This window comes from Triticum dicoccoides, chromosome 6A (genome assembly GCF_002162155.2).
Source record: "Triticum dicoccoides isolate Atlit2015 ecotype Zavitan chromosome 6A, WEW_v2.0, whole genome shotgun sequence".
Taxonomy (NCBI): Eukaryota; Viridiplantae; Streptophyta; class Magnoliopsida; order Poales; family Poaceae; genus Triticum; species Triticum dicoccoides.
Genome location: NC_041390.1, coordinates 115,974,971 through 115,987,819, shown reverse-complemented (window position 1 = coordinate 115,987,819; position 12,849 = coordinate 115,974,971). Strand labels below are relative to the sequence as shown.

The following is a 12,849-nucleotide window of genomic DNA, read 5'->3' as shown; positions in this document are numbered from 1 at the left end:
CTCGCGCCACCCCCTTCCCCCTCCTCCTTCCACCCCCTTTCCCCTCCAGATCTGCTACAGAGTTAGGTTATGTCTACGGATGCAGAGCAGCGCCCGATCCGCCCCGCTTCCATGTCAAAAAGATTCAAGTTAGTTGTAATTCCTCCGTACAGGTTTAGCGTAGTTTGAACTAACCTCATGCTTTTGCGGGCTTATGCCAGACTTGCATCCCTAGTTATGTCTATGAAGTTGTGATTTAATTAGCAATCAAATACAAAGTTAGGTTGTGTCTATGATGTTGTCACACCATACGTAATAAGCGTTATAATGTTATGAAGGGGGTCGGTTGCCATAAAATGCATTACGCCATAAAACATTGGTGTTTATGTATTTGCAGCGAATCCGCAACGGATACCGTATCCGATACGGATACTGCTCCAATATGTCCTGGATATGTATCCCCTGAGTATCAGGGAATAGGAGCTAGTTTGGTTTGTGCCCACAAGTTGATGCCTGGTAAAAAATGTTGCCTGGTGTGGACACAAGAAGCTAGCAATTGCTGCCTGGCCAGGCTGGCCTGAAGGAAATGTGTTTGGATGAAGCCTGGCCTGGTGAATAGTTAAATGGATTTGAAAAGGAATCTTGGACTGTACTGCTGACCTACTATAGCTGGAGGAGTGCCGTCGTTTTGTGATTAGTAATTCCCAGGCAGCAATTAGCATCCAGGCCGGCTGCCCAGGCGCTCGAAACTGGACGCCTGGGGTCGCCTCGGTCTGCCTGGACCAGGCTAACAAAAGTGCTCAAGTATCCAGGCAGGCTGGCTTCCTCAGTCCCAGGACAGCAAGCAAACAGCTTCTCTGAAAATCCTGGCAGGTTCCAGGCCAGGCATGGCACGACGAGGACATGAACCAAACTAACCCTAGATGATTTAAAACAATGCTGATACTTCATGGATACTAGATACTCGGCCGGTGTGTTTCGGATATGGTCCAGCCCAGTTAAGGGGTAAGTAGCGATACAACCCTAGTCCCCCGACGCCTCATATTTTCCGTCCCTGCTGCTTTCCTCCCGAGCTCCACAGCAAGCGGCGTCTGCTCGCCCAGCGGCGGCAGACTGGCGGCGAGCAGACAACGAGCTGCTCCTCTTCTCCTTTCTCTTCTAGTCTTCTTATGATCTCATCTCCTCTGATACTCTCCTCCAGATGGCTCCTCTTGCTGAACCTACCAACCTAAGGGCACCATTGTGGAGCCATGTTACAGTGTTAGTACTCTTCTGATCCTCTCCTATGGACTTCGACCTACCAGCTCAGTATTTTGGTGAATTAAAAAGAAAATTAAAACTTTTCCAAAATGGCGAATTCACGTATCTGCATCGGTCCGATGCTGATACACGTATCAGTGTCTGTGCATTCTAGGTGCCCATGCTGTATGAATTTCTGGAGTAACCAACTATGATGGATTTAACAATTATCACATAATAGAACATAATTGGTAGGTTTTAATTTAGCTGATTCAGTTTGTTAATTTTTGGCGCCTTCAATTAAACTGGTTTTCGTATTGTTTAATTAGTGATTGATGGAATCTTTAACTTCTGTGACGATTCATATTGTTACTCAAAGTTCTGTCTCCTGTGCTACCCACTAGATCATATAATCTACTGTTTGACTTGGCATTTAAGCCCATTTCAATCTTCAGTGTAGCTGTTGTAAAGAGTGCTGTCAAAACTTTAACATAAACTGTCTTCCTTCCAATCTGAATTGCAGGTTTAGCGTGGGCTTTTGCCTTAATGGATCTAATTGCAAGTGCATGCATGTTAAGCTACCTGGGTCGCCTCCTGTTCAAGAAGTCCTCCAGAAGTTTCAACAGACGAATGCCTATAACTATGGTTCATCAAGCACAACTTATCAGCCTAGAGACAATAACTGTAAGCAGAAGGCGAAACCTCAAGTCCAGCATGAGTCGGTGCTGAAGAACCAAAATTTGGCTGTAAATGCTACTCTTGTAGCGCAACAACCTGCTGCTCAGCATGTGCAGACAGCAAATCCACCACCACACCTACAGCAGCAGCAAAATGCTCAGGTTCAAGGTGTCCATAATGGGTCATCTATCCAAAAGCTACCGCAACTGCAAGCCCACTTCCACAAGGGCAATCAAGGTGGGAGCTTCTAGAAAGTTTTGTGAAGCTTTCAACAGATATTATATGAAAACTATAAACATAGCTGTATTACCTGTACCTGTCTTCAGGGATAATGAGTTCCCTGACTTGTTGTTCCTTATGCTTCCCGTCTTCTTGATAGAATGATGGGCTTACTTTTCAAAACTTGTTATGCAGTGTTCTTAACTGTCCTTTAGCAAGAGTCATAATTCGCTATTGTATTATGCTAGAAAAAACTAATTTTCTCTGAATAATTAGACAAATTAATCTATGGCTAAGCAATCAAGATGATTCCTATTAAACTAACATTATTGATTAGATGTACGTGTTCCTTGCATATTGATTAGATGTACGTGTTCCTTGCATAAAATGGTTTGGCGAGGAGAACATGAAATTGAGTCACTTGGCTGTTTACCTCTTTATGTAATTTGGAACTATGCCAATGGAATCTTGTGAGCACATTAAAGCAATATATGAGTTTTGGAATTATGCTCATAGCATTGTTTGAGCACATTAATACACAAATTTATTGCCTAGATACTTGTGACATTTGTATCTTCTAGGGACCACATAGGAAGTGATTTCCATGTTATTTTATGGCATAATCTGAAGCCAAAAGTGTTGTTGTAGTCTTTGTCCTTAGTAATAATCTAGAGGACAGAGGGCTGAGATGATCTGCCTTGTTGACTTGTCAAGACAATTTTAATGATCTCTCTTGCATTCCAAAATTTCATTATTTCTGTTCCATGCACATGCTTCCTTTTACAGAATAAAAAAAATCAATGTTGAAGTGGTTCTAAGTTCTAACAGATTTTATGTTAACATGTTAAAAAACTAGGTACTTGGTTATTAAATGTTGCAACCAGGAGAATCTGGATTTTGGTTCAGTGGGGTGTTTGTGCCCCTCAAAAAGGATTAATGAGGTGAACTTGACGAAGCATGTCCATGGAGAGTGTCATTTCAATATTCCCCATCTCTAGAACTCATCATTTCCAGGTAAATCATACATTCCTCTTAGGCTCTCAGCTAGCAATAGCTAATACAATTACACATACACCTCTGTTACACAATATATGCTATAATTTACTTTTAGGGGAAACTATTTATGTGTCTTCTATATATGGTTGTAGATTAATTGTAGTATTTATTGCTGTTGAGAATAGAGCACGAAATTAACTTAGTCTAGTTATTAAGGGAGTTAATTAATGGTACAGGTGGATCGGTAATCATGAGTTTTTTTTGACGTAATCATGACTTCATCTCATTTATACCTTTTGGTATTTTTCTTTGTCATTTAGCTCTAAGCACACGGAACACGGATTTAATGGCCTAGCTTCCAAACTCAAACGTCAGTACTAAAAAAAAGGACATTAAGTGGAAGAAAATATTGCCTCCAAAACAAGTGACAAGTATTTATATACAGACAAGACAAACTTCTAACCTACATGTATTTTGGACGAAGGTGGCAATCTAGTATAATATCATTTGTTTTGGAACAGAGTAGTTGAAAAGTAAAATAGTGCTATTCTGTTGGATACATCAAATTATAGCTGAACACACTTTCTTCAGTGTCTGTGCAAAACTTCTAGAACTAGTGGCGGAATTTAGAAATATGCTCACAGAAGCCCATTGTGGTCAGAACTTCTCTCCAGTGGCTTATCCATACTTTCTTTATGGTTTATCCATACTTATTTTAATTTGTCATCATTCCACATTATATCTTTCCAGTGGTGGATAGTACTACTCTTTCTCACTGATGGAATATAGCATCTCATAGCAGATTAGATGACATAAGCTTGTGTATTCACACCATACTGCACTGCATGCTAATATTTATTGATTCTGTTAACTGTGAAAGAACTACACCGAGTTTCTCCTCGCATAATACTTCGTATTTAACAACAGATCTTATGCTATAGACATTTCCACTAATTTATGCTTAAAGGGGAAATATTTATGTCTTCTAAGGGGACTAAAGGCTTTGTTGTTGTTGTTGATAGTAGAGCATGTAAATAGCTTCTTAGTTTAGTTATTTATAAGGAAGTTGGTTGATGGTAGAGATGCTCTGGTAATCATGAGTCATTTTTTCTCTTTTTTAATTTTTAATGGTATCATGACTAAATGAACCATTCATTAACATGTTTTTTTATCTTCTATTGTACCTCCAGTTTGGTACATTTTTGTCATTTAGCTCCAAGCTATGGGACAAGAAGCATTTAATGACTTAGTTTTTAAAAAGAGATTGACTCAATTGTATGCCCAACTCACATCAGCACCCAAAGAATGTTAATAGGAGCATTTAGTAGAAAATATTGCCGCCAAAACTAGAGTAACAAACAAGTATGTAACACAACATATATTCTGCTTTGATGGTTGTAATTTGGTAATAATATAATTTGTTTTGTAATACAGTAGTCTAAAAGTAAAATTATGCTATTCAGTTGGATACTAAATTATTGTTAAATTCACCTTTTTCAAGGGCTCTTGAAAGGTTACTTCTAAGTTTGGTGGCTACACTCGTGGTTGGATTTGGAAATTTACTTACAGAAGTTCATTATGGTTAGAATTTCTCTCCATTGGCTCAAGGTACAACAAATTATGGAAATCCGCCCGCCCGAGTACTAGGAACTGGCTGCCACGGCCCCACATCGAAGCATGCCTGCCCCGCCACGTGTCTCGCTTGTCAACCGCCGACCCACCCTAGCCGCCACCGTCCCAGAGCGAAGCATCCGCGCCCCGCCACCTGTCGTCCTCACTAGCTGCTGGCCTCCATTGCGGTCTTTGCGATGATCCTGATGTTGTTGTCAGGTGTTGGCTGCTAGTGCCCCTGCTTGCCGATTTTCAGCGCCTCTGTCGCTGCTTGGTGGGTCGGTCCTTTCTCTGTTCCATGCTCATCGACATCATTTGATTTTGCTTGGTTCCCTTTGAGCATTGTAAAAAGAAGGCAATTTCTTTGTCACCGGGCTTCGTTTCCATCCCTTGCTACCCGTAGATTTTTGACGATGTTGATTGCACTGACTTCATTTCCCACATTGGCATTCACTTGCGTGGTCTGCGTCTCTGGGCATACTCTCTGGCGAGATTTCTTATCTGTTGTGCCCTGTTGCCACTGTGGAATCTTCACCACTCCCTATGACTGTTGTTGATAAGGCTGTCGCTCATGCTGCTAAGGTTGCTGATGATGTCACATGATGCCTAAGATCAAAACGTAAACTATCAAGGGCTTGACTAGGCAGCGGTGCTGCACGTAGGTCCTACCATGCGGTGGCTACTACACGCAGCAACCACGACCCGTAAATGCGAGCACATGGCGAAAGACAGAAGAGAGCAATAGCCGGTAGGGCCGTAGGCTGGTGCGCACATGCATCCCGATTCCGATCCCAAACACTAATGGGTCACGACTACCCCACCTCTCTTGCTGCTTTCATCCCTATCATGTGATTCTTCTCCCAAAAAAGCACAAGTCGTGAAATCCACACCAGATATAGGCGTTGTACAACTGTACAACTGCCTCCAGAAAACTCCAAGGAGAGACAAAAAAAGGACACAGAGAAGTCTTTGGTCGAGTAAAACAAGATCTAATATTCAGGCAATGCATGATTCAGCAGTGGATGTATTAAGTCTAGTTGCTAGTTTGATTTCATGCCTGGGAGGTCGACCATGGAAGCCATTTTCTTGGTACGACAACTTATGGAGAGATACAAGGAGCAAAAGGACTTGCATATGGTGTTCATTGACTTGGAGAAGGCCTATGATAAGATACCGCGGAATGTCATGTGGTGGGCCTTGGAGAAACACAAAGTCCCAGCAAAGTACATTACCCTCACCAAGGACATGTACGATAATGTTGTGACAAGTGTTCGAACAAGTGATGTCGACACTGATGACTTCCGGATGAAGATAGGACTGCATCAGGGGTCAGCTTTGAGCCCTTATCTTTTTGCCTTGGTGATGGATGAGGTCACAAGGGATATACAAGGAGATATCCAATGGTGTATGCTCTTTGCGGATGATGTGGTGCTAGTTGATGATAGTCGGATGGGGGTAAATAGGAAGTTAGAGTTATGGAGACAAACCTTGGAATCGAAAGGGTTTTGGCTTAGTAGAACTAAAACTGAGTACATGATGTGCGGTTTCAGTACTACTAGGTGAGAGGAGGAGGTTAGCCTTGATGGGCAGGTGGTGCCTCAGAAGGACACCTTTCGATATTTGAGGTCAATGCTGCAGGAGGATGGGGGTATTGATGAAGATGTGAACCATCGAATCAAAGCCGGATGGATGAAGTGGCGCCAAGCTTCTGGCATTCTCTGTGACAAGAGTGCCACAAAAGCTAAAAGGCAAGTTCTACGGGACGTCGCTTCGACCCGCAATGTTGTATGGTGCTGAGTTTTGGCCAACTAAAAGGCGACATGTTCAACAATTAGGTGTGGCGGAGGTGCGTATGTTGAGATGGATGTGTGGCCACACGAGGAATGGATCGAGTCTGGAATGATGATATACGAGATAGAGTTGGAATTGAAGAGAAGCTTGTCCAACATCGTCTGAGATGGTTTGGGCATATTCAGCGCAGGCCTCCAGAAGCTTCAGTGCATAGCGGACGGCTAAAGCGGGCGGAGAATGTCAAGAGAGGTCGGGGTAGACCGAATTTGACATGGGAGGAGTCTGTTAAGAGAGACCTGAAGGATTGGAGTATCACCAAAGAACTAGCTATGGACGGGTGCGTGGAAGCTTGCTATTCATGTGCCAGAGCCATGAGTTGCTCGCGAGATCTTATGAGTTTCACCTCTAGCCTACCCCAACTTGTTTGGGACTAAAGGCTTTGTTGTTGTTGCTGTTGCCAGATTAGTAGTATTAATTTGTCACATTAATTGTGCCAAAAATTAAGGATGCGATCTGCTGTACATGCCTATTTCCCTTGGTTACCATAATAGCTTCATATGTTTCCAAATTAATTGCCTCAAGTTGCCAAAGATGGATTTGCTATTTTCACCAACACCTAATTTACAGATTAGTTATCTCTAATTGCTAGATTCGCTGTATTGGTTTCCGAATTAATTGTCTCAAGTTGTCGAAGATGGATTTGATGTACTCAGCTGCACCTAGTTTCCAGATTAGTTATCTCTAATTGGCAGATTGGTTGTACTAATATCCAAATTAATTGTATCAAGTTACCAAAAATGAATTTTGTTGTACACGTAATTTCCAGATTAGTTGTCTCTACTTTCCAGATTTGGTGTATCAGTTGCCATACTGGTTGCCGACCTTGCCATTCTCGTGCCTGTGCCCCCCCCCCTTCGAAAATCCCTAGCACTCGTATACATGTGACTGACTGAGAGATCCCGTGGCACCTCCTAGAGTCCTAGGCCCCATTCTATCCCCTCGTCGTCTAGCTCGCGGCGATTTAGATCACCCCATGAAGTCTGAAAAAAACACTGCAAAAAACAGTGATGCAAGAGGAGCGTGGATGGGGGTGCGCTCACTAGTGTTAGAGTTATATTATAAGTCATGTACCCCTTTGTATTTATCCCGTTGTATAAGGGGTTTCCTGCATATGTTTCACATCTGTACATGTATATATATTGGCCTATGGCCTCATGGAAATACAAGTTGCTTTCCTAACATGGTATTAGAGCTTTAGGGTTTTTTTTTCGCACGCGCAACTCGTGCTCCTATCGATCCACGCCCTCGTCGATCTCCCTCCTGCTCCAGCGCGCTCGAACTTCTCCAGCCGCCAGGGGCGCCCGGTTCCTCCCATCGCTAGGTCCTCCAGCTCGCCAGGGGCGCCCGATCCCCAGGGCTCCCGATTCCTCTAGTCGCTAGGGGCGCTCGCCTCCTCCCGATTCCTCCAGTCGCCAGGGCTGCCTGATCCAGTTGCCAGAGCCCGATCCGGTCGCCAGAGTCCAAGGCGCACCTAGCCTTTCTCTGGATCCAGCCGCGCCTGCCTCTCCTGCGATCCAGCACTCCTGGCGGCAGCCTGGGTGCCAGCGCCGATTTTCCTGCAGCCGTCCCCTGCTGCTGGCGACGGCTGTCTGCGGTTCTCGTCAGGATCGTCTCGTACTTGTTTCCTAAAAAAAATGTCTGCTGCATCTGGCTATGTTGCTGTCCCTCGCTGTCCGATGATTTTCGATGGTACTAACTACACCGAGTTCACTGGCTTTATGCGCATTCACATGCGTGGCATCCGTCTCTGGGGTGTTCTTTCTGGCGAGGTCTGCTGTCCGCCACGTCCGGTTCCTCTGGTGGCCCCTACTCCGCCGACTCCACTGGTTCTTGCTCCGGATGCTAATCAGGCCGCCAAGGATGCGGCTAAGCTTGCTGATGAGGCTGCTGATTGTGCTTATGATGAGAAGATTTTGGCTTATGAGGAGGCTCTTCAGATTTATCATGGTGCTCTGTCTGCTTACACCCAGTGGCTTGATGATGATGCTCGTGCTGCAGCTGTTCTCACTGCTAGTGTTCTGCCTCAGTTTGCTTCTGAGTTTCTGGGTCTTCCTATTGTCTTTGAGATGTGGACCCGTCTTTGTCAGCGCTATCAGCCCTCTGGTGATGCCTTATACCTTTTTGTGGTCCGTCAGGAGCATGCTCTTTAGCAGGGTGACTTTACTGTTGATGACTTCTATGCACAGAGTTCTGCTATCTGGCGCCAGCTTGATTCTCTCCGCAGTGCTGGTTGTCGTACCTGCCCCTGTTGCCAGGCTGTCCAGGCCAATTTGGAGTTTCATCGCGTCTATGAGTTCCTGTCTCGGCTTCGTAAGGAGTTTGAGCCCCGGCATGCTCAGTTGTTTGCTCGTGGCTGTATTTCTCTCATGGAGGCGCTTTCTGAGATTCGTGCTGAGGAGACTCGCTTACGTGGTGCTGGTTTGCTGGAGGTTCCCTCTGTGCTCGCTACTCGGGCTCCTACGCCACCTACTGCACCGACCCCTTCTCGCTCGAGTGCACCGCCGCTGTTGCCCACTCCTTCTGGAGGCTCAGGTCGCCCCCATCCACATTGCGACTACTGCAACAATGATGGTCATCTTGAGTCTCAGTGCTACACGAAGAAGAAACACCTGCGCAAGGCGCGATCATCATCTTCAGGGACTTCGTCATCCACCTCGACAGCTTCAGCCATTGCTTTGACTGAGTAGGATATTCTGAGACTTAAGTGTCTGCTTGCGACTTCAGGTTCTTTCTCGACGGGTACTGCTGGTTCTGTGACTGATGCTTCCCGCACTGAGCAATCACCCTCTACACAGTCAGGTACATCCCCATGGGTTCTGGACTCTGGAGCTTCTTTTCATATGTCTTCTCATACTTCCTTCCATTTTGTCCTCTCTTCGCTCGCTGGATTCTCCTGTTCATGTCCTCACTGCTAATGGTACTCCACTTTCTGTCGTTAGTAGAGGCACTCTTACCACTCCTTACTCTGTTCTTGATGTTGCTCATGTTCCTCGACTTACCATGAATCTATTTTCTGCTGGTCAACTTACTGATTCTGGTTGTCGCGTCATCCTTGACGCTGACTCTTGTTCTGTCCAGGACCGTCGCACGCACACTCTGGTTGGGGCTGGCCCTCGCCGCCGTGATTCTCAGGGTCTTTGGGAGTTGGACTGGCTTCATGTTCCTTCTGCTGCCACCACTATCGCCAGTTCCTCCGCTTCAGTCGCCTTTGTTACTGGTTCCTTCAAGCAGTGGCATCATCGACTTGGTCATCTGTGTGGCTCTCGGTTGTCGTCTTTAGTTCGTCGAGGCCTTCTGGGGTCTGTCTCAGGAGATGTCTCTTTAGAGTGTCAGGGTTGTTGTCTTGGCAAGCAGATTCAGTTACCATATTCACATAGTGAGTCAGTGTCTAAGCGTCCTTTTGATTTAGTCCATTCTGATGTATGGGGTCCGTCTCCTTTCGCTTCGAAAGGTGGTCATAAATACTACATTGTTTTCATAGATGATTTCTCTCGTTACACATGGCTTTATTTCATGACTTCTCGTAGTGAGGTGTTGTCTATTTATAAGCGTTTTGCTGCCATGGTTCATACTCAGTTCTCTTCATCCATTCGTGTTTTTCGTGCTGACTCTGCTGGCGAGTATATCTCTAAGATGTTGCGTGGTGTTCTTGCTGAGGAAGGCACTCTCTCTCAATTCTCTTGTCCTGGTGCTCATGCTCAGAATGGTGTGGCTGAGCGAAAGCATCGTCATCTTCTTGAGACGGCTCGTGCATTGCTGATTGCTACCTCTCTCCCGCCTCATTTTTGGGCTGAGGCCATCTCCACCTCCACCTATCTTATCAATCTCCAGCCTTCCGCTGCTCTACAGGGTGGTGTTCCTTTCGAGCGTCTTTTTGATCGTTCTCCTGATTATTCGATGCTTCGCTTGTTTGGTTGTGTTTGCTATGTTCTTCTTGCTCCTCGCGAACGCACCAAACTGACCGCTCAGTCTGTTGAGTGTGTCTTCTTAGGCTACAGTGATGAGCATAAGGGCTATCGTTGTTGGGATCCTATCGGTCGTCGGATGTGTATCTCTCGAGACGTGACTTTTGATGAGTCTCGTCCCTTCTACCCACGCCCATCTTCCTCGACCTTTTCAGTGGAGGATATCTCTTTCCTCACTTTTCCTGACTCACCTATCACCCCCGTCAAGCCTGTGCCTATTTGTTCCGCTCCCTCTGCTTCCCTACCTCTAGTCGATTTGCTGCCACCATCTTCCACGGTCTCCTCGTCTAGCATGTCACCGGATTCTACACCTTTATCTCCGGTGACTTCTTCGTCGCCACCCCTTGATTCTACCTTGGCGATTCCTCCTTCTATTGTTCCATCTTTTCCTCAGTATTACACTCGTCGTTCACGTCCTGTGGATGCCTTCGTGGATGTGTTGTCATCTTCCTCTCAGCCTACTTATGGCTTGCGTTCTCGTCCTCGTCCGCCTGTTGATCGCTTTGGATTTCCCACCGCTGGTGCTGCTGTTCTTGAGCCGACTTCTTATCGTCAGGCTGTTGTTCATCCTGAATGGCAGTTTGCGATGGCAGAGGAGATTGCTGCTCTTGAACGCACTGGTACCTGGGATCTTGTTTCCCTTCCTCCCGGAGTCCGTCCCATCACTTGTAAGTGGGTCTACGAGGTTAAGACTTACTCCGATGGTTCTCTTGAGCGTCACAAAGCTCGTCTTGTGGCTCGTGGTTTTCAGCAGGAGCATGGTCGTGATTATGACGAGACTTTTGATCCTGTGGCCCATATGACCACTGTTCGTACACTTCTTGTCGTTGCCTCTGCACGCCACTGGTCTATATCTCAGCTTGATGTTAAGAATGCTTTTCTTAATGGTGAGCTGCGTGAGGAGGTGTACATGCAGCCACCACCTGGGTATTCTGTTCCTGATGGCATGGTCTGTCGTCTTCGTCGCTCTCTCTATGGCCTTAAGCAAGTCCCCCGTGCCTGGTTTGAGCGTTTTGCCTCTGTGGTCACTGCTGCTGGTTTTTCAGCAAGTGCTCATGATCCAGCATTGTTTATTCACCTTTCTCCTCGTGGTCGGACTCTTCTTCTTCTCTATGTTGATGACATGGTCATCACTGGGGATGACCCCGAGTATATTGCCTTTGTAAAGGCCCGTCTTAGTGAGCAGTTTCTTATGTCTGATCTTGGCCCTCTTCGCTACTTTTTTGGGATTGAAGTCTCTTCTACCTCTGATGGCTTTTTTATATCCCAGGAAAAGTATATCCAGGATCTTCTTGCTTGTGCTGCTCTTACTGACGAATGCATTGTTGAGACTCCTATGGAGCTCAGTGTTCACCTCCGTGCTACTGATGGTGATCCCCTCCCTGACCCGACGCGACGCGTTATCGTCATCTTGTTGGCAGTCTTGTCTATCTAGCTGTCACTCGTCCGGATATCTCTTATCCGGTTGATATTCTGAGTTAGTTCGTCTCCGCTCCCACATCGGTCCACTAGTCATCTCCTTTGTGTTCTCCGATATCTTCGGGGCACAATCTCTCACCGTCTATTCTTTCCTTGCTCCAGTTCTTTACAGCTTTAGGCTTATTCGGATGCTACGTGGGCTAGTGATCCTTCAGATCGCCGTTCACTTTCTGCTTACTGTGTTTTTCTTGGTGGTTCTCTCATTGCCTGGAAGACGAAGAAACAAATTGCAGTTTCCCGTTCGAGTGCCGAGGCTGAGTTGCGAGCAATGGCTCTTTTGACGGCAGAGGTGACTTGGTTACGGTGGTTACTTCAGGATTTTGGTGTTTCTGTCACTACACCGACTCCGCTCTTATCTGACAGTACAGGTGCTATTAGCATTGCGCGCGATCCTGTGAAGCATGAGCTCACCAAGCATATTGGTGTTGATGCTTTCTATGTACGCGCTGGTGTGCAGGATCAGGTTATTGCTCTCAGTATGTGCCTTCCGAGTTACAGTTGGCGGATTTCCTGACGAAGGCCCAGACTAGAGCACAACATGGCTTTTATCTCTCCAAACTCAGTGTTGTTCATCCACCATGAGTTTGAGGGGGGGTGTTAGAGTTATATTATAAGTCATGTACCCCTTTGTATTTATCCTGTTGTATAAGGGGTTTCCTGCATATGTTTCACATCTGTACATGTATATATATCGGCCTATGGCCTCATGGGAATACAAGTTGCTTTCCTAACAACTAGAAGCCGAGGCGCTCTAGCATCGGAGCAGGCCCGCAACAAGGAGCAACACGAGCTACCTCCGGTATGGAGGAGCGATCTTGCTGAAGAAATAAAG

At 45.8% G+C, this 12,849-nt stretch overlaps 1 protein-coding gene across 5 annotated transcripts in view; it reads left to right on the top strand.

Moving 5' to 3' along the window:
* Positions 1-12,849, top strand: part of LOC119315426 (zinc finger CCCH domain-containing protein 45-like) — an 18,926-nt gene that overhangs the window by 988 nt on the left and 5,089 nt on the right. For 3 of the 5 annotated variants that reach the window (XR_005152766.1, XR_005152764.1, XR_005152765.1), the window contains exons 2-3: positions 1,742-2,133; positions 2,972-3,129. Coding sequence is in view for 1 of the 5 variants with exons in the window: in XM_037590060.1 (XP_037445957.1) it covers positions 1,742-2,147 (406 nt within the window). In the remaining 4 variants the exon portion in view is untranslated. Of the gene's footprint in view, positions 1-1,741; positions 2,326-2,971; positions 3,130-9,651; positions 9,987-12,849 lie in introns of those variants that run through there. The other 2 variants (XR_005152767.1, XM_037590060.1) reach the window with 2 other exon arrangements.